Raw genomic sequence first — 23,619 nt, 5'->3', positions numbered from 1 at the left:
AACCGAAGAAAGGGAACAAGTTTATTTAAAAATGGATGTCACATAGAATTAGGAGGACCTAGTTAGTACAGAAAATAACCTGAAGGTCCCAAATACTTTCATTTCTTTTTTTTTTTTTTTTTTTTTGAGACGGAGTTTCACTCTTGTTACCCAGGCTGGAGTGCAATGGCGCGATCTCGGCTCACTGCAACCTCCGCCTCCCGGGTTCGGGCAATTCTCCTGCCTCAGCCTCCTGAGTAGCTGGGATTACAGGCACGCGCCACCATGCTCAGCTGATTTTTTGTATTTTTAGTAGAGACGGGGTTTCACCATGTTGACCAGGATGACCTCGATCTCTTGACCTCGTGATCCACCCGCCTCGACCTCCCAAAGTGCTGGGATTACAGGCTTGAGCCACCGCACCTGGCTTAATACTTTCATTTCTTTTAAACAGTTAAAACATTTTTTTGAATGTTGTTCCTTACAGGAAAGTCTTAAAATACACAGCAGGAGAGTGTCTGAGCTATAAAACTAATTACACTGGAATTTGACAATGTACCATGTAAATGCTATACAGTTAAAAACACAACTCTAGATATGCTATTCTTATTTTTGCAAATCTACAAATTTATCAACAGCTCAATTCACATAAGAACTAAACATCTATTTTGCGTGGGGGGAATGAGGGGAAAATGTTCTACAATACTAGTTTCAACTAAAGAAGTTCTCATGGGTCTTTTTAAACTAGATAATATGTTTTCATTTGTTTTTGTTTTTTGTTTTTTTGTTTTTTTTTTTTGAGACGGAGTTTCGCTCTTGTTGCCCAGGCTGGAGTGCAATGGCACCATCTTGGCTCACCACAACCTCCGCCTCCTGGGTTCAAGCAATTCTGCCTCAGCCTCCTGAGTAGCTGGGATTACAGGCACGTGCCACCATGCCCAGCTAATGTTTTGTATTTTTAGTAGAGACGCGGTTTCACCATGTTGACCAGGATGGTCTCGATCTCTCAACCTCGTGATCCACCCGCCTTGGCCTCCCAAAGTGCTGGGATTACAGGATTGAGCCACCGCGCCCGGCCTGTTTTTGTTTTTTAAGAGATGAGGTTTCACTATGTTGGCCAGGATGGTCTCAATCTCTTTATCTCATGATCCCCCCAACCTCGGCCTCCCAAAGTGTTGGGATTATAGGTGTGAGCCACCACACCCAGCCTCATTTGTTTTTTAATATTAGTTTGAATAAGGAAAAAGTGAGATGGTCGTATTTTGGAAATTCTCAGTAACCAGTATAGATACAGTAAGAAATCCAACTAAGAATTATCTACCATAAAAGGCCATCTTTCCATGTTCATTTCTCTCCTGCCCTCAACCTTGGAAATGCACTACACCTTCCAAATGCACACCATGGTTAACTGTTGCACCACTAGTAGTAAAGAGCATATATTAAAAACATCGCTGGTCAAAGCGACTCATTAGCTTTTTATGAAGAAAATTATATTTTCACGATTCTCCTTCGCTACAAGTTTTATGGAACTAAACCATGTAATTCAATCAGCTGTTAACTACCAGAAACTTTAAAATGCTAAATACACCCTTTTAAGTACTTATACAATGACACATTGTCTCTCTACTGAAATATGAAAAAAGATATGGCGATTTACAAAAGTTGGTGTCAAGAATTACAATAATTAATTATAGACAAGTAACAACACACAGGCTGACAAGTTAGTTTTAAGACAACCCTCTGAACCTAAGATTTAACACAGTCATTCAAAAAGGCCAAAGAACCCCACTGTTGCAGTAAATTGATTTTGTGGGAATCAATAAACAGGGAGGAAGTTGTTTCCTTGTATTTAAAAGGAACAGTCCCCTAACAAACTGGGTTTTCTTTCCTTACCCCTTGTAGCTGATTTGCTTGAAGGATCTCTGACACTGAGATGGCCAGACAAAGAGCCTGACTCAGATCCGCATCATCGTCCTTGATTCCCAGCAAAGTACTACCAAAGAGATGGTGATTATCCTGTTGGAAAAGAAATTTGTAAACATTATTGAAACAATCAAAATTTCTTCCTAAAGATATTCTTATTAAACTATGATAAAAGGTAAAATTAATCTATTCTTGAGTGGTGATTTTTAAAACTTAATATTACATAATCTCAAATTTTATAGGCTAAGAATGATAAAAAAGTCACATAAAGTCCCTGTAGTGCTCACATGAAATGAAAGACCAAAAGAAAAAAACACACATTCTACATAGCTGTTTTCTACACTATCATCTGTAGTTAATATTAAATTTTAAAAATGGTTACTTAAAATTTTTCGTATCTTAATAAAATAAAAAATGTGGCAGAAATGAATTGCAGAAATGAGTTAATATACTGATCCACAGCCTGCTCTAATTCGCAACTGCTACTACAGATTTATTATGTCTGAAGAATAAAAGGTGCACCTTTTGAAACAGAAAAACAGTAAGATGTTTTTTCACTCAACATTTTAAACTATCTTACCATCTGACTTATGCAACATTGTTAGGAACTGAAGAGTTCTATATAAGAAAATTATTAAAATAGCTGAAATTAGTCCTTAGAAATAAGTTTTTTTGAATTAGTTATTTTTGAGGGAAAATGTTCTTAAAAGACTTCCTTTACCTGCTTTATAAAACATACTATACCAAACATAATCTAACTTTATCTTAACACTTCAGTGACAATGAGTACCAACTAGAAATTATTATGACAGAATGCTTTAAAAAGAAAAGATAAAAAATAATGCTCTCATGGGCACCTGAAGTCATATACAAACCTGTTTGCTTTAAAAATATAAACCTGTGCCTCTTCCACTATTACCTTTTGCTTCTTAGTTTCATTTTTCAGGAGTTCACATCACTCATCTTCTCATCTGATGTCCTTTATTGGAAGCACTTGTCTGGTCTAAGGATCTAGGTCTTTATGGGTCTAAATGGCCTTTCTTTATAAGACAACTCTGGATCACTAAGACCGTACAAGGATGAACTCTACTTCCTCCATTGGATTACTGCAGTAAAATAATTTTTTTTTTTTTTGAGACGGAGTTTCGCTCTTGTTACCCAGGCTGGAGTGCAACGGCGCGATCTCGGCTCACCGCAACCTCCGCCTCCTGGGTTCAGGCAATTCTCCTGCCTCAGCCCCCTGAGTAGCTGGGATTACAGGCACGCGCCACCATGCCCAGCTAATTTTTTTTTGTATTTTTAGTAGAGACGGGGTTTCACCATGTTGACCAGGATGGTCTCGATCTCTCGACCTCGTGATCCACCTGCCTTGGCCTCCCAAAGTGCTGGGATTACAGGCTTGAGCCACCGCGCCCGGCCAGTAAAATAATTTTTAAAGTCAAGAAAGGACTAATTTAGAAAATATTTCACAGTCCATTTTCTTATGATCGGAGATAACAGTAATCTGAAGAGAGGTAAGATGCTTCCTATTATCTTTTTAACTTGACTGTTCCTCCACTAGGGAGGGTATTTACTGAAAGGAAAAAGAAATCACACAAAACTATAACACATGAAGAAACAGAAAAAACTGACAACCTAAAGTATTTTAACTAAAGTGAATACAAAGTAATAAAACAATGTACAAAATGTGAAATACAAAATAGTTGGTCATTTCTTGTTTTATACCTTCCTAAAAGAAGCTGGCGTTTTACTGCAATAATACTGAGCCAGAGAGAAAAGGTCTTCTATATCTTCTAGATTCAGACTGGATGGAGTATTTTCCAAGAACTCTGAAATAAGATTGTAGACATAATATTTAGTAGTTTCTGAAAAATGCAAACATTGTTTATGTATCAGAACTGAAACATCTTCAACATAAATACTATGTAAATGGAATCTCAACAGTGGTGCTTTTACGACTGCAGAGAAGTGGATTTCCCCAAATGAGCTGAAACTGTTCATATAAATCGCCTGTTAGTGAAGGATGGTGTCAGGCAATCAAATCAAATTCATTAACCTTAATTAGAATTCTATGATTTATTTAAATAACATATATGAAGAAGTGCCAGGGCTCTAACGTACAAAATGCCTAAGAAATGTTACTGATTTAAGGAACTTTGTCTTGTGTGAGAAAATAAAAATAAATCCTTATAGTATAGTAAGATAAACATTATTATACAGACAGCACAATGTGCCAGGCAATATAGAGAAGAAGTAACTATCTCTATGTGGGGGATATGGTGGGGAGAACTCAAAAGGAGAACCAAGGTTTCACGACTGAAATATCATATAAAATGAGCACTGAAAGGTGAATTCAGGATAGGTAGGGAGAAAGGGAGGAGGACAATCTATGTGAACACTGAAACCAAAGAAATAGTATATGGAAAGGAATGGAAGCATCAACAAACGTGAAGGAATGAATGAAGATGACAAAATAAAGGAAAACAGTCGTTAAGGTCTGTACCTGGAGACTGTTTCCATGATTTCAGAGGTGAATGGAGTCTCAGAGCCCTTCTAGACTAATCTTCCCAATTGGTAAATGAGGAAGCTGAGTTTTACATGATAAAGAGACTTGAAATGTTTTCACTACATTAAATGATACTTACGGATAACTTCTTCCTTGCTGTCAGACTCTTGTGTTAAAATGACTTCTCTGTAAAAGAGAATCAAATCAATTTGAGTTAAATATTAACAGAGCATCTGAGAAAAGACAGGAAAGAAAAATCTAATCAACCAGATACTTACTTTGCATTAACAAGGATAATTAACATTAAGAAATAAATAAAAAACGGATCTGCTTGCTGTAGATATCCATCCCATATTGCCTGAGTGACTTCGATGGAACAGTAACATGCAAAAAGACTTCCAAGCTGTAATCAGGAAATGAAATGAGAGACATAAACCACTAGAGGTGACTTGTTCTCTTAAAAGCATTAAAGCATACGAATAAGAAACATTACATCAAATTATCTGCACCTGATATTTAACGCGTACCTTAATCTTAGTGCATGAAATCCAAAGGCAAAATATGTGGATTCAAGGGACAATGGAGCCACTAATTAACTGTGAGACTTAAAACATGTCAACCTCTTTAAAGCTTCCATTTTTACTTCTGTAAAAAAGAGGAATACTGCTACCCATCTTCTACTACTGTTGTGAAAAGAATACCTAAAGTAACTAGCACATATCTTTGTCATAGCATAATTAGCATAATTATGGTCTGAGCTCCATAAGAGTAACTAAAATAATTACAATATAGTAACAGCACAGTGTTTAAATTACAAGGTGATTGTGAGGATCAAACACGGTAGTTTAAGAGCAGCTAATACAACTGTCATCATAACATAATATGAATTGCTCCTAAAGTTCCCTCGTACATCACTTTAAAGAGATCAGGCCAGGCGAGGTGGCTCACGCCTGCAATCTCAGCACTTTAGGAGGCCAAGGTGAGCAGGTCATGTGAGGTTAGGAGAACAGTCTGGTTCACATAGTAGAACCCCACGTCTAATTAAAAACACAAAAATTAGCTGGGCATGGTGGTGCCTGTCCGCAGTCCCAGCTATTGGGGAGGCTGAGGCAAGAGAGTAACTTGAACGTGGGAGGTCGCAGTGAGCTGTGTCTGCACCCGCGCACTCCAGCCTGGGCGACAGAGTGAGGCTCTGTCTCACCAAAAAAAGGAGATTAAACAACATTCATATCCTTCAATAGATTTCAGGAGCTCTATAGTTTCACATTTCAAATAAAAGAGTTGTTAATTTATAAGTATCTCTACAGCCCAGTTGTGTTTTAAGTTGCATGAAGTAATATTTTTAGATCATTGAATTTTCATTAGATACAGAAATAATTCCATCTAGAGGTTTAAATTTAAAACATTTTTTAATGGCTAAAGAGAATTAATGGGAACACATATATTTAGCAAATACTTTGTGCAATACTAAACTAATACTAAACTATTATCACATATCATTAAAAATATTTTAATTCTCACCACAGGCCTGCAAAGTAACCAACCACATTTCTCCTCACTTCACAGGTGAGAAATTACTCCCCATTTTTTTTCAGGTGAAGAGCTTGCATGATGTTACTTTCTCAAGTTCACAGAGCTAGTGAGTGATGTTGGGAATAGCAAAAAGCCTAAGATTCCACAGCCCACGTCATTGCCATCACACGTAGCCACAAGGCTATTAAAACGCATTATGTGACTAAGGTCTTTTGTGGTTGCTTTAAAAATTACGATTATAAACACAGATTAGAAGAGGCACACACAAACAGAATAGTAACATACAGCCATCTTTAAGGGCTCACTTAGCTAAACTAAAGCTACCACTGCATTGCTCACAGTGACAGCTTCTTCTCAAAGTTTAGGAATTACTTTTTAGTTGTTTCACCTCATGATATTTAAAAAACTCCATTTCATCAGCATTCATTACTACTAGCAAGAATAAACTATCTGGCATATTGGCTGAAGAGAAACCACTCAGTTTAAACCTCCAGCTACCAGCACGAATTCAGAGCTCTGGCATCATCATAAATGGCATTTCCTAGGCAGAGAGACCTCCAGTAATTATTAAAATGCTTAAGAGAAATCGTTTACTACTTTAATATAAATAAGTAGATTCAGTGGCAACATATGAATCTCAGAGAAGCTACAGTTTTATAGGCATTTTATTGTTTTAACTCAAAGTGGCAAGACTAGGCTTGGCTCACACCTGTAATCCCAAGCACTTTGGGAGGCCTGGGTGGAAGGATTGCCTGAGCCCAGGAGACCAATACCAGCTCAAGCAATATAGTGAGACCTTGTCTCTACAAAAAAATGAAAACATTAGCCGAGCATGGTGGTGCATGTCTGTAGTCCCAGCTACTCAGGAGGCTGAGGTGGGAGGATCACTTGTGCATAGGAGGTGGAGCCTGCAGTGAGCCAAGACCGTGCCACTGCACTGCAGCCTGGGAGACCAGAGCGAGACCTCATCTCAAAAAAAAAAGTGACAAGACTGTCCAAGAGGGAACTAAAGAACAGGCTACTGAGGTTTGAGATTTAATGAATCCAGAAGTGAAACCAGTTAGAATTCTCCAATTACCCATATCCTGATTGTTAACTCATCCTATCATCCTCCGAAGTAGGTATAGTTCTATTATCTCCATTTTGCAGATGAGGAATGGAAACTCAGAGGCTAAGTATCTTAGATCACACAGTTAATAACTGGAAGAAATGGGATTCTTCCTGAAGAAAAGTTAAGTAGTACATAATAAAACAATAAGAATATATAGTCTCCTAGCACCCAATCATTGTTTTAGAAAGATCTCCAAGTTAACCAGAAGAGCAGTTTTCAAAGCGTGGTCTGAGGACCCCCTAGAAGACCCCAGGATTCTTTACAGGGGATCTGTAAGGTCAAAACTATCGTTACAAAAATATGTAGAATTTACTTGCCTTTTTCATATTTATTCCCTCAAAAACAAACAATAGAATTTTCCAATGGCTACATGTTATGTAATACGATCACAGACTGAATAAAGAAGTAGATATGGGCCAGGTGCGGTGGCTCACACCTGTAATCCCAGCACTTTGGGAGACTGAAGCAGGCGGATCACCTCAGGTCAGGAGTTCGAGACCATCCTGGCCAACATGGTAAAACCCTGTCTCCACTAAAAATACAAAAATTAGCCAGGCGTGGTGGTGGGCACCTGTAATCCCAGCTTCTTGGGAGGCTGAGGCAGGAGAATCACTTGAACCCGGGAAGCAGAAGTTGCAGTGAGCCAAGATCGTGCCACTGCACACCAGCCTGGGCAACAAGAGCAAAACTCCATCTCAAAAAAAAGGAGATAGGATAATCCATCTTTGATGTAGCCAAACATTAATGAGATTTGCAAAAATATAAAACAAAGCTACCACTCGAATTTTCTTTTGGAAAATAGCTGTTCATTTTAAAACAGACTATTTATATCATCATTTTATAAATCTATAATTACTTTTAAATAAATAAACCTTTAAAATTCCTTAGTTTTAACTTTTTTTTTTTTTTTGACACACAGTCTTACTCTTTTGCCCAGGCTGGAGTGCGGTAGTGCAATCTTGGCTCACTGCAACCTCTGCCTCCCAGGTTCAAGTGATTCTCCTGCCTCAGCCTCCTGAGCAGGTGGGATAACAGGCACATGTCACCATACCCGACTAATTTTTTTTTTATTTTTAGTAGAGATTGTGTTTTACCATGTTGGTCAGGCTGGTATCAAACTTCTGACATCAACTCATCTGCCTGCCTCAGCCTCCCAAAGTGCTGGAATTACAGGCATAAGCCACCACACCCAGCCTAGTTTTAAATTCTTCTCAGCATAATCCATGTGGATCATCAACAAATTTTAAAAGTGTAAAGGGTCCTGACACCAAAAGGACTGAGGATCACAGACCTCAAATAAGACTTCCCACTGAAAATACAAAAGCAGTATGATAGAGCACTGGGTTATGCTTTATATTAACCATTTAATAATCTTAAGTCATCTTCCTTGTGACTGTACACCAATTCTTATACACATCATCAATTTAAACAAAGTTCTCAATTGAACTGATGTATGTATCATATCCTACATGTATATATTCATATTTATTACATATATGTAAATATTAATTGTAATATTTAGTTGCAATGAGTTGTAAATACTAGTTATATTTACAAATACATGTAAAATGAAAGTAAACATCGTATCAAATAATCTGAACTAACCTAAGTGAAGAGCAAAAAAAGTTATTTTGAAATGCCAATAATTCTACCCCTTGGCTTCTTTGAAAAAAACAAAAAAAAACAAAAAACAAACAAAAAAAAACCCCGCCTAACTATGGTTTTATATAAATCTATTTTTCATTAAATGTTCCTACTTTCACTTTATTACCCAGGTGAGTGCATAGGAGTCTGGAGTGATTTTCTTTGTATCAAGATAAGAACAAAGCTCAGGCTCATGGTATTGGATGAGCAACCTGAAGAGATGAAATGGTCTCCCCTTCTGGGAACAATCCCTAGAAGACAAGAGAAGCAGAGTTTTTTGCATTAATAAATCAGAAATCATCACATTAGTAACCAATCTTCCTGCTACCCCCACTTCCACAGTATTCACTGGACGCCTACCTGACAGCACAGGCAGGGGTCCCTTGCTAACACCTTTTTCAATGTCCCTGGCTTGACAAAAGTTGTAGAAACAGGTCTCAAGCCACTCTAGGGAGATTCCTGCAGGTGAACCCAAGCGGCACTTAAGTCAGAGTACTACGGGGATCACTGAAAACAACGCTCAGGTTATTCTGATAAGGCTGAGATCCCAAAAGGAGATCTGGAGAGTCCTGAAGAAGCCCAGCCCCTTCCTTCTCTGCCAAAAAAGAGGAACTTCTAGAAAGCAGGCCTCACATTAGCTCTACAGTTTATATACTCAATTAGGAAAGTCCTTAGCAAAGGTACAAGTCTGAAATAGGCAGGCGAACATTTCAGAAACAGTGACCTTAAAAACTGTTGAAGTGGCCTGAGTACCAAGTCCTCAGAGCAAATTCCAGAAGGTGTGGAAATACTCACTTTGTTCAACAACTGTCCTACTTCAAAGGGTTACTGTGAGAGCAAAATGGGAAAACTGAATCTGAATGTTGTTTTAAAGTAAAAGGCACCAAACACGTATAGTAACATTTTTACCTAAAGCCTTTTTAAAAACAAATATCACATTTTGCTGCCAGAGACTTCAAAAGTAGAAAGAAGGTACTCTACTTAGTACGTGGGTGGTGAAATAATCTGTACACCAACCCCCCATAGCAAACAATTTACCTATATAACAAACCTGCACATGTACCCCTAAACCTAAAATAAAAGTTAGGAATAATTACAAAGCACACACAGGCGCATTCTGGGCCGTGGATTCCCTACAGTTTCTAGTCATTATCTCAGGAAGCATTTCAGCCTGCTCAGCTTTAAGAAGACTCCTCTGCCACAGGTCACAGTAGCTACTCACAACCTTGATCCAAAAGTTACTGTCCCTACACCTAGGTACCCAAGCATTTGAGCCCAGAGGTAACAAGCCTGGGAGCAGGTCCGCGAACGAGGCTCGCTCCTCAGGAAGCTAGTTGCTTCCTCCTTCCCAGGCTCAGTCCCTGATCTTAAATTCTGAAGCCTTATTATCTTCTAACTCCCACCTAAGCAGCACTCTTAGAAAATCTTTCCAGCCCAGAGGATTTGTTAGATACTATTATATTCGTATTAACTCATGTTCCTGTGTGCATGTTTGCAATAACTCAAACAGAATACTTCATAGAAAAAAATGTCTCAAAAGAGACTGGAGCTTTGGTACTGGATATTGGGAGAGAGTTACATGTTTTTCTGTTTGTTTGTCTGTTTTTTTGAGACAGGGTCTGGCTGTCTCCCAGGTTGGAGTGCAATGGCGTGATCTCAGCTCACTGCAACCTGCCTCCTGGGCTCAGACCACCCTCTCACTCAGCCTCCCTAGTAGCTAGTACTATAGGTACTATGCCAACAGGCCTGGCTGATTTCTGTATTTTTTTGTAAAAACAGGGTTTCCTCATGTTGCCCAGGCTGATCTTGAACTCCTGGGCTCAAGCGATCCTCCCTCCTTGGCCTCCCAAACTGCTGGGATTACAGGCATGAGCCACCATGCTGGGCTAGAGAGGTAGTTACTTTTTAACCAATACAGTTAAAAACAAAAAAGCAATACTGCAAACACAGTTAATTACAGACAGTTTGGTTAAAGTATGGTGCCACTGTTAACAAGGTGCTGACTCAATCTTCATTTAGACAAGGAGGCTTCACTAATTCCTCAGTTCTATAAACTCTACTCCATTCAGCTTTCGTACTGAGATACATTCTACTATTACAAGGGAAAGAGTCAAGAATGTATCTAATGAAACAGCAGAAAACTGTAAACAGATGCACAGGCCATCACAATAAAAGTCAACTATTTATTGAGGAAATACCATGTGCCAGACAATGTAATAAGCATTTTACAAAGTTATTTCATTTTACCTTACATTTTATCAAACAATCCTATGAAATATATACCCATTTTACAGATGAGAAAACTGAGGCTCAACTGTCAAGTCGCTCACTGAAGGTAAAATAGCTAAGAAGTAATGTAAGACTTGTACACAGAAACAGGACATTAAGTCATCACGCCATACTGCCCCCTTCCATATATAATTCGATATTTCAACAGTGGTATTTTTGTAGGGGTACCATCTCTAAAAAAGTAAACTGTGAAGAAAATGAAGGTAAAAGGCCTCATGTAAAAAAAAAATCAATGAAATTAATGCTATAGTTTCTTTTAAATATTTTTATTTATTTTTATTTTTTTTAAGACAGGGTCTCACTGTCTCCCAGGCTGGAATGCAGTGACAGGATCACGGTTCACTTCCGCCTCAACCTCCCTGGGTTCAGGTGGTCCTCCCACCTCAGCCTCCTGAGTAGCTGGGACTACAGGTGCACACCCCCATCCCTGGCTAAGTAAAAAAAAAATTTTTTTGTAGAGTCAGGGTCTCACTATGTTGCCTAGGCTGGTCTCAAACTCCTGGGGTCAAGTGATCTACCTGTCCTGGCCTCCCAAAGTGTTGGGATTATAGGTGTGAGTCACTGTACCTGGCCTCACAATTTTAACATTACAGCATTAATAAGGAGTGTTTTATACAAGGGCATAGTGGCATATACCTGTAGTCCCAGCTACACAGGAGGCTGAGGAGGGAGGATCACTTGAGACCAGGATGTCAAGACCAGCCTGATCAACCTAGTGAGATCTTGCCTTAAAAAGAAAAAAAGTTTTACAATGTAATTTAAACAGAATAATAAAAAATAATTTCTAAAATCTAAGATGTAAGATTAACATTGGATTTGGTATGACTCTCAATCTAACACTTTTTGATACTGCAGGTGGCAGAAAGCTTTATAGAGAAGGCCCCAGGTTGGCAATTCAGGTGCCCAGATATAGAACTAGATTCATATCAGCAAGGTTACCTCCTCCTTAGTCTTAATACTTACCCTACTGTATGAATGCAAGGCAAAAGAATGCTAAGGCAGAACGTGCAGTTCGCAGGGACGTGCACTATAGAAACAACTGCCTAGTTCCTACCATCTTCAGTGGGGCAACTCTGGGAGTCAGCCACTGTAACAGCATCTGTTCATTTAATAGCTGTATACTGCAAACCTGCTCTCAACTACAAGGCACTGTGCTTGATGGGATTCTACCATCTTATATGTGAGTCTGTAAGAAGAAGATATGTTAGTGGTAAAACCCCGTCTTCACCAAAAATATAAAAAGCCAGGTGATAGGGCCATACGCCTGTAAATACAGCTACTCAGGAGGCTGAGTCAGGAGAATCACTTGAACCTAAGAGGCAGAGGTTGCAGTGAGCCGAGATGGTACCACTGCACTCCAGTCTGGGTGACGGAGCAAGACCCTGCCTCAAAAAAGAAACAAACAAACAAACAAAAAAGAAGATATGTTAGGCTGGGCTCAGTGGCTCACGCCTGTAATCCCAGCACTTTAGGAGGCCAATCAGGTGGATCATTTGAGGTCAGAAGTTTGAGACCAGCCTGGCCAACGGTGGAGCCCCATCTCTACTAAAAACACAAAAATTAGTTGGGAGTGGTGGCATATGCCTGTGATTCCAGCTACTCAGGAGACCAAGGTATGGAGAATCGCTGGATTCCAGGAGGCAGAGGTTGCAGTGAGCCAAGACCGCACTACTGCTTGGGTGACAAAGTGAGACTCTGTCTCCAAAAAAGAAAAGAAAAAGATATGTTAAAATGGAGTTCTAGCAGCATTCTGTGGGGCTCAGGGTTCTTTCCAGGGACATTAATGCTGACCCTGGCCAAAGGGCTGTTCCACATGGAAGTCACGGAAGCAGTAACTAGAGAAAGCTGACAACACAGTATGTTACACAGCACAATGCAGAAGTCTCTCCCCACTGGTCCTCACTACCATCTCCACCATTCAAAGCTGGGACGTCTTGTCTCTTGCTATTGCTAGCTCTGTTAGAGCAAGAGGTGGCCATGAAGAGTGCTAAAATACAGGCAGTTCAAAGACCTGGTACAACAAAATTACTCCTAAACGTTAATTTAAGTCTTGGCTCTGCCATGACCTTAGCCTTGTTTCCCGGTATTTTTTTTTTTTTTTTTTTTTTTTGAGATGGAGTTTCACTCTTTTTTTTTTTTTTTTGAGATGGAGTTTCGCTCTTGTTACCCAGGCTGGAGTGCAATGGCGCGATCTCGGCTCACCGCAACCTCCGCCTCCTGGGTTCAGGCAATTCTCCTGCCTCAGCCTCCTGAGTAGCTGGGATTACAGGCACGCGCCACCATGCCAGCTCATTTTTTGTATTTTTAGTAGAGACGGGGTTTCACCATGTTGACCAGGATGGTCTCGATCTCTTGACCTCGTGATCCACCTGCCTCGGCCTCCCAAAGTGCTGGGATTACAGGCGTGAGCCACCGCGCCCGGCCTTCCTGGTATTTTCAAGTCTGTTTTCCTTACATCAAGCAGTATGGCTTCAAGGTAGCGCAGAGGTTCTCCATCCTAGTGCACATCAGAATCAGCTGGGGAGATTGAAAAATACCTATACCGACGCTCTTTGCCGTCCACTTATATGTGAAACTCTAACAGCTTATTGGGGAAAAAGAAAGGAGGGCAAAAGACTTAATGGAAGAAAAAAAACCCAACAATTCTAGGGACCAGCATATTTTAAAAGTACTGTGGGTGAAGTCATTTCTCCGAAGAAGAAATACAAACTGCCAATAAACACATAAAAAGATGCTCAGCATCATTAGCCATTAGGGAAATGCAAGTCAAAAACCAGAATGAAATATCACTTCACACTCACTAGGATGGGCTATAAGCAAAAAGACAAACTTGTTGACAAGGATGTGGAGAGACTGGGATCTCCGCTGACTGTGGGTGAGAACATACAATGCAGCTGCTATGGAAAAATCCAGCGATTCCACAAAAGGTTAAACATAATTACCGTATGGTCCAGCAATTCCCCTTGTAGGCACCCATTTCCCAGAAAACTAAAAATACATGTCTACATAAAAACTTGTATACAAATGTTCACAGTGACGTACTCAGTAAAAAAGTGAAAATAACCCAAATATCCATCAACTGATGGATAAAATGTGGTATATGCATACAATAAAAAATTATTTGGCAAAAAAAAAAAAAAAAGAAATGAAGTATGATACATGATGCCATATGAAAACATAATGCTAAACATTAAAGGCAGTCATAAAAAACATAAAAACTGTAATTCCTTAGACAGGGGAGGAATGCGAGGAAACATACCAATCCTTTCTCCCATTTGGGGGGAAAAGAGAGTTGACTATTAATGGGTATAGGATTTCTTTTTGGGGTGATAAAATGTTCCAAAATTGGCTGTGGTTATGGCTGCACTGTACAACTCTGTGACTATAACTAAAGCCAGTGAATTGTACACACTAAAACGGTGAATTTGATGGTATGTAAACAATATCTCAATAAAGTTGTTATTTAAAAAAAGAAGGAGAAAAAGTGCCTCAGTTGATTCTAACAAGCAACCAGGGTAGAGAACCATATCACTAAAGTACTGGTTATCCATACAAACTTAGGTTTAAATCCTGAATCTGTCACACACCAGAAGTATAATCCTAGAAAAGTATTTAATTTTTCTTCCTTTGCTTCAGTTTCTGTAGCTGTAAATCAGAGATACCTACCATACGGTGGTCACTGTTTTTTTGTTTGTTTGTTTGTTTGTTGTTTTTAGTGGTCACTGTTAAAGAAGAAAAAATACAAAACACATACCTTGTACAGTGTGGTATCACATAAAAAGTAATAAAAAAAAATAAGAGCCAGTTAACTATCAAGGTCCAGATGAGTGGTTCTCTACCTTGGCTGTAGGCTGAGATGAGTCAGCAAGCTCTAAACAGACTGATGCCTAGGTCCTGTTACCAAGGAAGTTTGCTTTAGTTATTCATGTATGCAAATAGTCATGGGGATTTTTAAGAGCTTCCCCAATAGTTCTAATGTGCATTCAAGGTTGTACAGCCAAGCCACTAGTCTAGACTACTCTAAAGGTTTTTTTTGGCACTAAAATTGTAACTATCTGATCCATTGCACTAGGAACTGCAACAATTCTTTCTTGCTTCATGAGTGCTGCACACCGCCATGACCTCCACCATGACCCCAACCATAGCCACCTGCGCATCTGTCTGGTCTCAACTTAAATGCCACTTACCCAAGGGAGCCCTTCCTGACCTCCAGGATAAGTTAGGTCGCCCCCATTACACATTCCCATAGCACTCTATATTTCACCTTCCTAACATTCAGCACACTTCGATCTACTCATTCAATGCCTACATTTCTAGGGCTTCCAAACTCCTCAATAAGGTAGCACCCCCAAAATTTTACTTTTCACTTGCACAATGTAATGTTTTTATTTTACAGGCAAAGAAACTAAAATAGGGATATCACCAAATAAACTGGAAGAACTATGTATATAAACTCTAAAATCACAAATTCTTTTTTAAAAATAAATTTCTTGTGTATACTTAAAATACAACATGTTATAAAAAACACATGCAAATGGTTACTACCATGGAACAAATGGTTACTACCACGGAACAAATGGTTACTACCACGGAACAAATGGTTACTACCACGGAACAAGTGGTTACTACCACGGAACAAGTGGTTACTACCACGGAACAAGTGGTTACTACCACGGAACAAATGGTTACTACCACGGAACAAGTGGTTACTACCACGGAACAAATGGTTACTACCACGGAACAAATGGTTACTACCACGGAACAAATGGTTACTACCACGGAACAAATGGTTACTACCACGGAACAAATGGTTACTACCACGGAACAAGTGGTTACTACCACGGAACAAATGGTTACTACCACGGAACAAGTGGTTACTACCACGGAACAAATGGTTACTACCACGGAACAAATGGTTACTACCACGGAACAAATGGTTACTACCACGGAACAAATGGTTACTACCACGGAACAAATGGTTACTACCACGGAACAAATGGTTACTACCACGGAACAAGTGGTTACTACCACGGAACAAATGGTTACTACCACGGAACAAGTGGTTACTACCACGGAACAAATGGTTACTACCACGGAACAAATGGTTACTACCACGGAACAAATGGTTACTACCACGGAACAAATGGTTACTACCACGGAACAAATGGTTACTACCACGGAACAAGTGGTTACTACCACGGAACAAATGGTTACTACCACGGAACAAGTGGTTACTACCACGGAACAAATGGTTACTACCACGGAACAAATGGTTACTACCACGGAACAAATGGTTACTACCACGGAACAAATGGTTACTACCACGGAACAAATGGTTACTACCACGGAACAAGTGGTTACTACCACGGAACAAATGGTTACTACCACGGAACAAATGGTTACTACCACGGAACAAATGGTTACTACCACGGAACAAATGGTTACTACCACGGAACAAATGGTTACTACCACGGAACAAATGGTTACTACCACGGAACAAGTGGTTACTACCACGGAACAAATGGTTACTACCACGGAACTACCTTCGACCTAGATCTCCCCACTTTCTCCCGTAACTCCAACCCTGGTAACCACTTCAGAAGTATACATTTTTTAACTAAAGAGTCACTTTAAAAATGTTTATAACCACAAAAATAAAATAACAATTATGGCTCAAACAACCTTCAAAATTACTGGAGCCTTTTACTTTGCTGCCAAAGTTAATCTAGCAACTTTAGCTCACAGCAAATCAGACCTGTATTCACTTTTAAAAACTGTAAGAACTAAATAATATTTTACCTGGGAATGTACTTATTCATTATGGCATAAAAGCAGTTGTATAAATCGCTGCGTGGCAGTTGAAGATGCACCAATGGTTTGAGTAGGTGTATCCAGCTAAGGGATGTGCTATATTTAATGTTACGTGATTTACAATAAAAGGTAATTACAGATTCGATATCCAAAAGTAATTCTGCTGCCTTCTCCTCTGGCACTGAAAGCTGATCTAGAAAATAAATGTTAAAAATAAAGTTACCGAGAGCCTGTGAGAGGCTCTTACTGGACATAACACTTGTTTACAAACAGACAATACTGTGTTAGTACATTTAGAGAAAGAAAGTAAAACCACATGAAAGCACATTTTCCCTTATATTTAACAATCATTGGTTCACAGATCCAAAATCCAAGGAAAAAAACATAGTCGAAACTCTTTCTTTTTTTTTTTTTTTGTGAGATGGAGATTTGCTCTTGTCGCCCAGGCTGGAGTGCAACCGTTCGATGGATCTCAGCTCACTGGAACCTCTGCCCTCTGGGTTCAAGTGATTCTCCTGCCTTAGCCTCCTGATTAGCTGAGATTGCAGGTCCACCACCACGCCTGGCTAATTTTTCTACTTTTAGCAGAGACAGGGTTTCACCATGTAGGCCAGGCTGGTCTCAAACTCCTGACCTCAGGTGATCCGCCGGCCTCGGCCTCCCAAAGTGCTGGGATTACAGGTGTGAGCCAACACGCCCAGCCTCATAACAGTCTTTTTAACTTTAAGACAGCTGTTTAAAGAAAAGAAAATTAAGAATAACAGTTTTACTTAAGTACGTTTTCTTACCTAGTCTGTTGAAAGAGAAGGGAAAAAAAACAGACGATGTCCATACATTCAGCATTTACTAAACATTAGCACTTAGTAATGCCTGACCTAGATATGTCAAACATAAAAATGGCCAATCTGAATTAAAGGGGTAGGCAGTGATAGGCATAGCCATATTCCTGGGAAACTAAAGTGTTATCTAAACGGATTATCACCTACCCCATGATGGACAGTTGTTGGTATAACTCTGTCAAGAAGAGGGAAAGAAATTCATTCTCCACTAACAAATTCTCTTTTTTTTGCCCACACCAGCAATGTTTCAGTTGTGCTTACCATGCATAGGCCTAGCAAGCCAATAATTTAACTAAAATATGATGGAAAGAGAAACAAAAATACAGCAATGCACTACAGATAATTTAAAACAAGTATAAACTAAATTAATCCATACTGTGAATTGTAATAATCTTGTGGGCCGGGTGTGGTGGCTCAAGCCTGTAATCCCAGCACTTTGGGAGGCCGAGGCGGGCGGATCACAAGGTCAAGAGATCGAGACCATCCTGGTCAACATGGTGAAACCCCGTCTCTACTACAAATACAAAAAATTAGCTGGGCATGGTGGCGTGCCTGTAATCCCAGCTACTCGGGAGGCTGAGGCAGGAAAATTGTCTGAACCCAGGACGCAGAGGTTGCGGTGAGCCGAGATCGCGCCATTGCACTCCAGCCTGGGTAACAAGGGCGAAACTCCGTCTAAAAAAAAAAAGAAATAATCTTGTGGGGTGATTAGAACCTATTCAATCACAATTTACAATTGTTTCTCTACAGCAGACCACAAACTATGCTTTATAGATAAACTTTTGAAGCAAAGCCCCCTTTAATTTGACGGTTGCATACAATCGTACAGATCTTTAATTATATAAAAATCAAATTTAAGACTACAACAAACCCATGAAAAAGAAACAGTAAAAACTAGGCCATTTTTTTTTTCAGAGTTTCACTCTATCGCCCACACTGGTGTGATCTCAGCTCACTGCAACCTTCGCCTCCCATGTTCAAGCAATCTTCCTGCCTCAGCTTCCCAAGTCACTGAGACTACAGGAGCCCACCACCATGCCTGGCTAATTTTTGTATTTTTTAGCAGAGATGGGATTTTGTCACGTTGGCCAGGCTGGTCTTGAACTCCTGACCTCAGGTGATCTAACCGCTTCGCTCTCCCAAAGTGCTAGGATTACAGGCACGAGCCACAGCACCCAGTCAAAACCAGGCTCTCTTAAAATAAGTAGACAATATTCCATAAGAATTTCAAAAGAAAAGTTCTAAAGCTATTAACAAACCTTTTTCAAATTCTGAAATTATAAGAAGATAATAAGAGTGATTCCTCAACCCAAAAATTACTTCCAAAATTTATCTCTGCTTGAAAACAATTATTAAGCTTACCAATAAACTGCAGGCAATCTTTGTGAATAGTGTTCTGTTCTGGCAAGTCTAAAATGCCATCCCATGATGCCAAACTATCACCTTTTCCTGCAACATTCAGAGCAATCTGGAAGAAAGATTTAAAAAGAGACTAGCTTCATAAGTTATTCCTCATTCTTGGAAAATGTGCTGTAATAATCAAAGGCCTGAATATTAAAATAATAACAAAGATTACAATTAAGATAACGATAATCCACCAAATGTTGAGTCTTTAGTCATGTCACAGTTAACCAGATTTTAAATCCTCCTACATTAGATACTACTTCATGTTGAGTCAGTGAATACAATAAATTACCCAAAATATTTATATATTTAGCTATCTAAATTTACACAAGAATCATATTTTGTTTTTTTTTTTTTAAATGTAAAAACAACAGAATGTACTGGCAAAGAAAAAGTACATCTGTGCCATGTATATTTTTTAATTATACAGAAGAATACTTAATAAATTGAGAAAATGTTTTTGCTGTTTTGTAAGGTTTAACTATGTAAAACAAACTTGATTTAAAGAATCTTAAGTGACATATTCAAATGCAACAGGTAGGCAACTAGAACCCAAATTTAGACAAATCACCTATAAAAATACATGTAGGAGATGCCTGGCTAATTTTTGTATTTTTTACAAAAATGACCTTTTGTTTATTTATTTTTTTTTTTGTGAGACCGAGCCTCGCTCCGTTGCTCAGGTTGGAGTGCAGTGGCACGATCTCGGCTAGCTGCAACCTCCACCTCCCGAGTTCAAGCAATTCTCCTGCCTTAGCCTCCCAAGTAGCTGGGACTATAGGCACGTGCCACCACGCCCAGCTAATTTTTGTATTTTTAGTAGAGACGGGGATTCGCCATGTTGGCCAAGCTGATCTCAAACTTCTGACCTCAGGTGATCCACCCACCTCGGCCTCCCAAAATGCTGGGATTACAGGTGTGAGCCACTGCATCTGGCCAGGAATTATCATTCATTTAAATGTTTCAGACTTTTGTATTAAACTATTAGTATACTGCCAAGGATTTGCTTTAAAATAATGCAGTGAGTGGGGTGGGGAGGACAGGATAAGTGTACTAATCAAACAAGATTGGCTAAATGTTGATACCAGTTAAAGCTGAGTTACGGGCACTTGGGGGTTCATTATATAAGCTCTGCTTTTGCATGTGCTTAAGTTTCTATAATAAATGTTCAGAATGCTATGCACAGTTTTAATTCCATTTTTGTTAAATATATATGCGCACAGGGCAAAAACGTAAAAAAGCAAGCACCAAGCCCTTATATGTTTTACCTACAGGTGGTAGATAACAAATCTTTATTTTATCCTTTGTGGTTATTTGTTATGCTGTATATGTCTCTACAAATACATGTATTTCTTTTGTAATCATAACAATATTTTAATTCAAAATTTTTACAAATTGTAATACCTATGCACTGGAGAATAGCTGAATGAGGAAAATAAAGGGAAAATTTCCTATAACCCAAAAAGCCAGAGGCATATCTCTCTCTCTCTCTCTTTTTTTTTTTTTAACAATTGCTATGATCATTCTGTTATCTGCAAATACACATCCTATTTTGCTTACGGATTGCAACTTGTTTCATGAAACAATTTTCATAAACACTACTTCTTTTTGTTTGTTCTGAGATGGAGTCTCACTTTGTCGCTCAGGCTGGAGTGCAGTGGCACTACCTCAGCTCACTGTAGCCTTGTCTCCTGGGTTCAAGAGATTCTCCTGCTTCTGGGTTCAAACCATTCTCCTGCCTCAGCCTCTTAGCAGAGATGGGGTTTCACCATGTTGGCAAGGTGGGTCTCCAACTCCTGACCTCAGGTGATCCGCCCACCTCGGCCTTCCAAAGTGCTGGGATTACAGGCTTGAGCCATCGCGCCCGGCTCTGTGAACACCATTTCTAATGGCTACCAAAGTATATATTATGTTCTAAAATTTAAACCATTATTGTTAAATATACCAAACACTACAGAAACACACATTTTAATAAGCTGCTGTTTGATGAATCTTCTGGTTGTGGCACGTTCACAAGATAATAAAGTTTTCTGCGACTAAGACAGCTGAAACAATAAACTTTTAAAAATATTCTTCTTCAGTATTACATTTTATTCATTTCAGTTTCTAGTTACCTTCCAAACTTTGGCCCTTAGATCAGCAGGCAGTGGTCTTCCTTGAATTATATTTCTCAAAGTTTCAAGATCACAACCTCCTGCTTCCAGAGCTTCTTCAAGATCTTTTTCCCTAAAAAAAAAAAAAAACAAGTCCTATTTATTAAAATAAATTTCACTTCGTACTTTTTCTTATTCAAGATTCATTTATAAGAATGGCCTAGTAAGGTCTTGTCTAAGAAAAAAAAGTTCTCAGCAGCCAAAATGTAACGCCAAGGCATATATACAGCCTGTTTTCTTGGTGGGAAATCTCAGGCTTCATACAGTCAATTTACTCTCATTTCACACTTAGTTCTAACCAATTTGGTTGTCTTTTTCCAGATTAGAGAAACTTTAAAAGAAGATGGGCAATCTGGCTGACAGCACCGTGAAGTCATAGTAACAACAGTATTCCTGGTAGTGGTAATGACTAACAGTTTACATAGCAACAATGTGACAGGCACTATTTCAAACATTTTACTGTTCTTTTTAATCCTCATAACAATCACTATGAGATAGGTTATATCACTGGCCCCACGTACAGATGCAAAAATAGAGGCAAAGAAGGGTTGTAGACATTTAGGGGCCACCTGAAGAAATAAATTCATCAGTATTAAAAAGTTATTATTCTTTTAGGTGTTTACCAGTATTATGGTTATGGTCACATGTCATATTAGCAGTAGAGGTGGATTCAAATTTTTACAGTATGGTTCCTGAATTCCTGCTCTTAATGTTTATGCTAAACTCAGCAAAGAATTCAAAACATTGCAGTCTGAGACTATTTAGTAAATGACTATATCAGTATCATGCCTAGAGTAGTGCCCAGCTTACAGTGTTAAATAAATGTTAGAGGGAAAAAAAGGCTCTAGTGGTATACTAAAGCAAAATAGTAATATCACATCTTCAAGTAACTTATTAAGCAGTTTTGTTCAGTCTACTATGTTTAAAGAGAAAAGTATAAATTTAATTTGATTTGTATAAGGTTAAAATAAAAGAATACTTTCACAAAGGAAGGCATTGTGTTCTAGCCAGAAAATAACCAGTTAAATTATCAATTCCTTAGGAATTTTCAAAAGCTGAGTTTTTAGTCATTGTTTACAATATCAGCCTGCATTAAAAATCTGTACAAATTTTTAAGACCTTCATACCTGAACAGTTTGTAATATTCTTTTTTTTTTTTTTTTTTTGAGACGGAGTTTCGCTCTTGTTACCCAGGCTGGAATGCAAATCTCGGCTCACCGCAACCTCCGCCTCCTGGGTTCACGCAATTCTCCTGCCTCAGCCTCCTGAGTAGCTGGGATTACAGGCATGTGCCACCATGCCCAGCTAATTTTTTGTATTTTTAGTAGAGACAGGGTTTCACCATGTTGACCAGATGGTCTCGATCTCTTGACCTCGTGATTCACCTGCCTCGGCCTCCCAAAGTGCTGGGATTACAGGTGTGAGCCACCGTGCCCGGCCCTTTGTAATATTCTTTAAAGCAACCTAAAAGGCAGATCATCTCACTAGGATCAGGAAATCAGGATTTTTGTCTCGTTTTTGTGGTTCTGAAGAAAATCAATTACTTCCACTCTTAATGTTTTCAGTAAGACAATGAAAACCTCCCCACTGATAGGTGTCTAAGAATATTAGTTTAAATGCCTAAATTTCATAAAGTGTTGCTCTACTAAGGGAAGGAATTACATGAAAATGTAATCATTTAGGATCATATTCAACAGAAAATTACTCATCAAACTTGAAACATTCCTTGACAAAGCTACTACAAATTCATATGAACAGGAAGATAACTAGTAATCACACAAGAAATATTTTGTTCTTTTGCTGTATGGTCACCAAAGTGTTAGAAGGGAAAGGTAGAGAAAAAGATTTCAAGTCTACTGTTGAGAGACAGTTCAGGTGTATAGTTGGTAAAAACTGGGGTTTACATATTTTCTCCTAGCCAAAACGTACAAGGTAGCCTGTTGGTAACCATGAAACAAAGAAAATGTAGTGGTATCTTTGGTGAATAAATACCATATATTTAAATGGTCAAATGTGTCAAATAATGAGGAACTAAAAAACACTACTGACTGAAATGAAATTATTTTACCAGATGAAGAATTAGAATTAGTCACTTTTCAGTATAAAATCCTTTTCTATTTTCTGCCAAATCCGTTACTACCCCAGACAACAAAGCTCATATTTTTCCGCAAAATGCCCAATCCTCAAAGTACTTTTTAAATCACAATAATGTACAAGCACATCTCTGTTGATACAGCTGCTGCTGGATTCTTTGATGCTAGTCTCCAGCAGTATAACCATGAGCAAGGGCTCCTTTGAAGACCCCAAAATGCTATAAAAGCCTTAAGTAGTAAAAGATACTTCTCACAAATAATTATTAAATTTTTACTAATCACTAAATTACTAAAATTTACTAGTTACTAAATAATTAAAAGTAACATTATTTTG

The 23,619-nt window shown here is 38.8% G+C and overlaps 1 protein-coding gene across 3 annotated transcripts in view; it reads right to left on the bottom strand.

The window, feature by feature from the left end:
* Positions 1 to 23,619, bottom strand: part of TBC1D23 (TBC1 domain family member 23) — a 68,039-nt gene that overhangs the window by 29,275 nt on the left and 15,145 nt on the right. For all 3 annotated transcript variants that reach the window (XM_003943537.3, XM_003943536.3, XM_074403545.1), the window contains exons 2-9: positions 21,154 to 21,265; positions 18,998 to 19,103; positions 16,785 to 16,989; positions 8,824 to 8,947; positions 4,687 to 4,811; positions 4,548 to 4,594; positions 3,628 to 3,731; positions 1,873 to 1,995 (exon numbers count right to left, since the gene is read on the bottom strand). In XM_003943537.3, coding sequence (XP_003943586.1) covers positions 1,873 to 1,995; positions 3,628 to 3,731; positions 4,548 to 4,594; positions 4,687 to 4,811; positions 8,824 to 8,947; positions 16,785 to 16,989; positions 18,998 to 19,103; positions 21,154 to 21,265 — 946 coding nt within the window. The remainder of the gene's footprint in view (positions 1 to 1,872; positions 1,996 to 3,627; positions 3,732 to 4,547; positions 4,595 to 4,686; positions 4,812 to 8,823; positions 8,948 to 16,784; positions 16,990 to 18,997; positions 19,104 to 21,153; positions 21,266 to 23,619) is intronic.

The sequence above is a fragment of the Saimiri boliviensis genome, chromosome 8, assembly GCF_048565385.1.
Source record: "Saimiri boliviensis isolate mSaiBol1 chromosome 8, mSaiBol1.pri, whole genome shotgun sequence".
NCBI classification, from domain to species: domain Eukaryota; kingdom Metazoa; phylum Chordata; class Mammalia; order Primates; family Cebidae; genus Saimiri; species Saimiri boliviensis.
The sequence above is the reverse complement of the archived record's forward strand: the minus strand, read 5'-3'. Positions and strand labels throughout refer to the sequence as shown.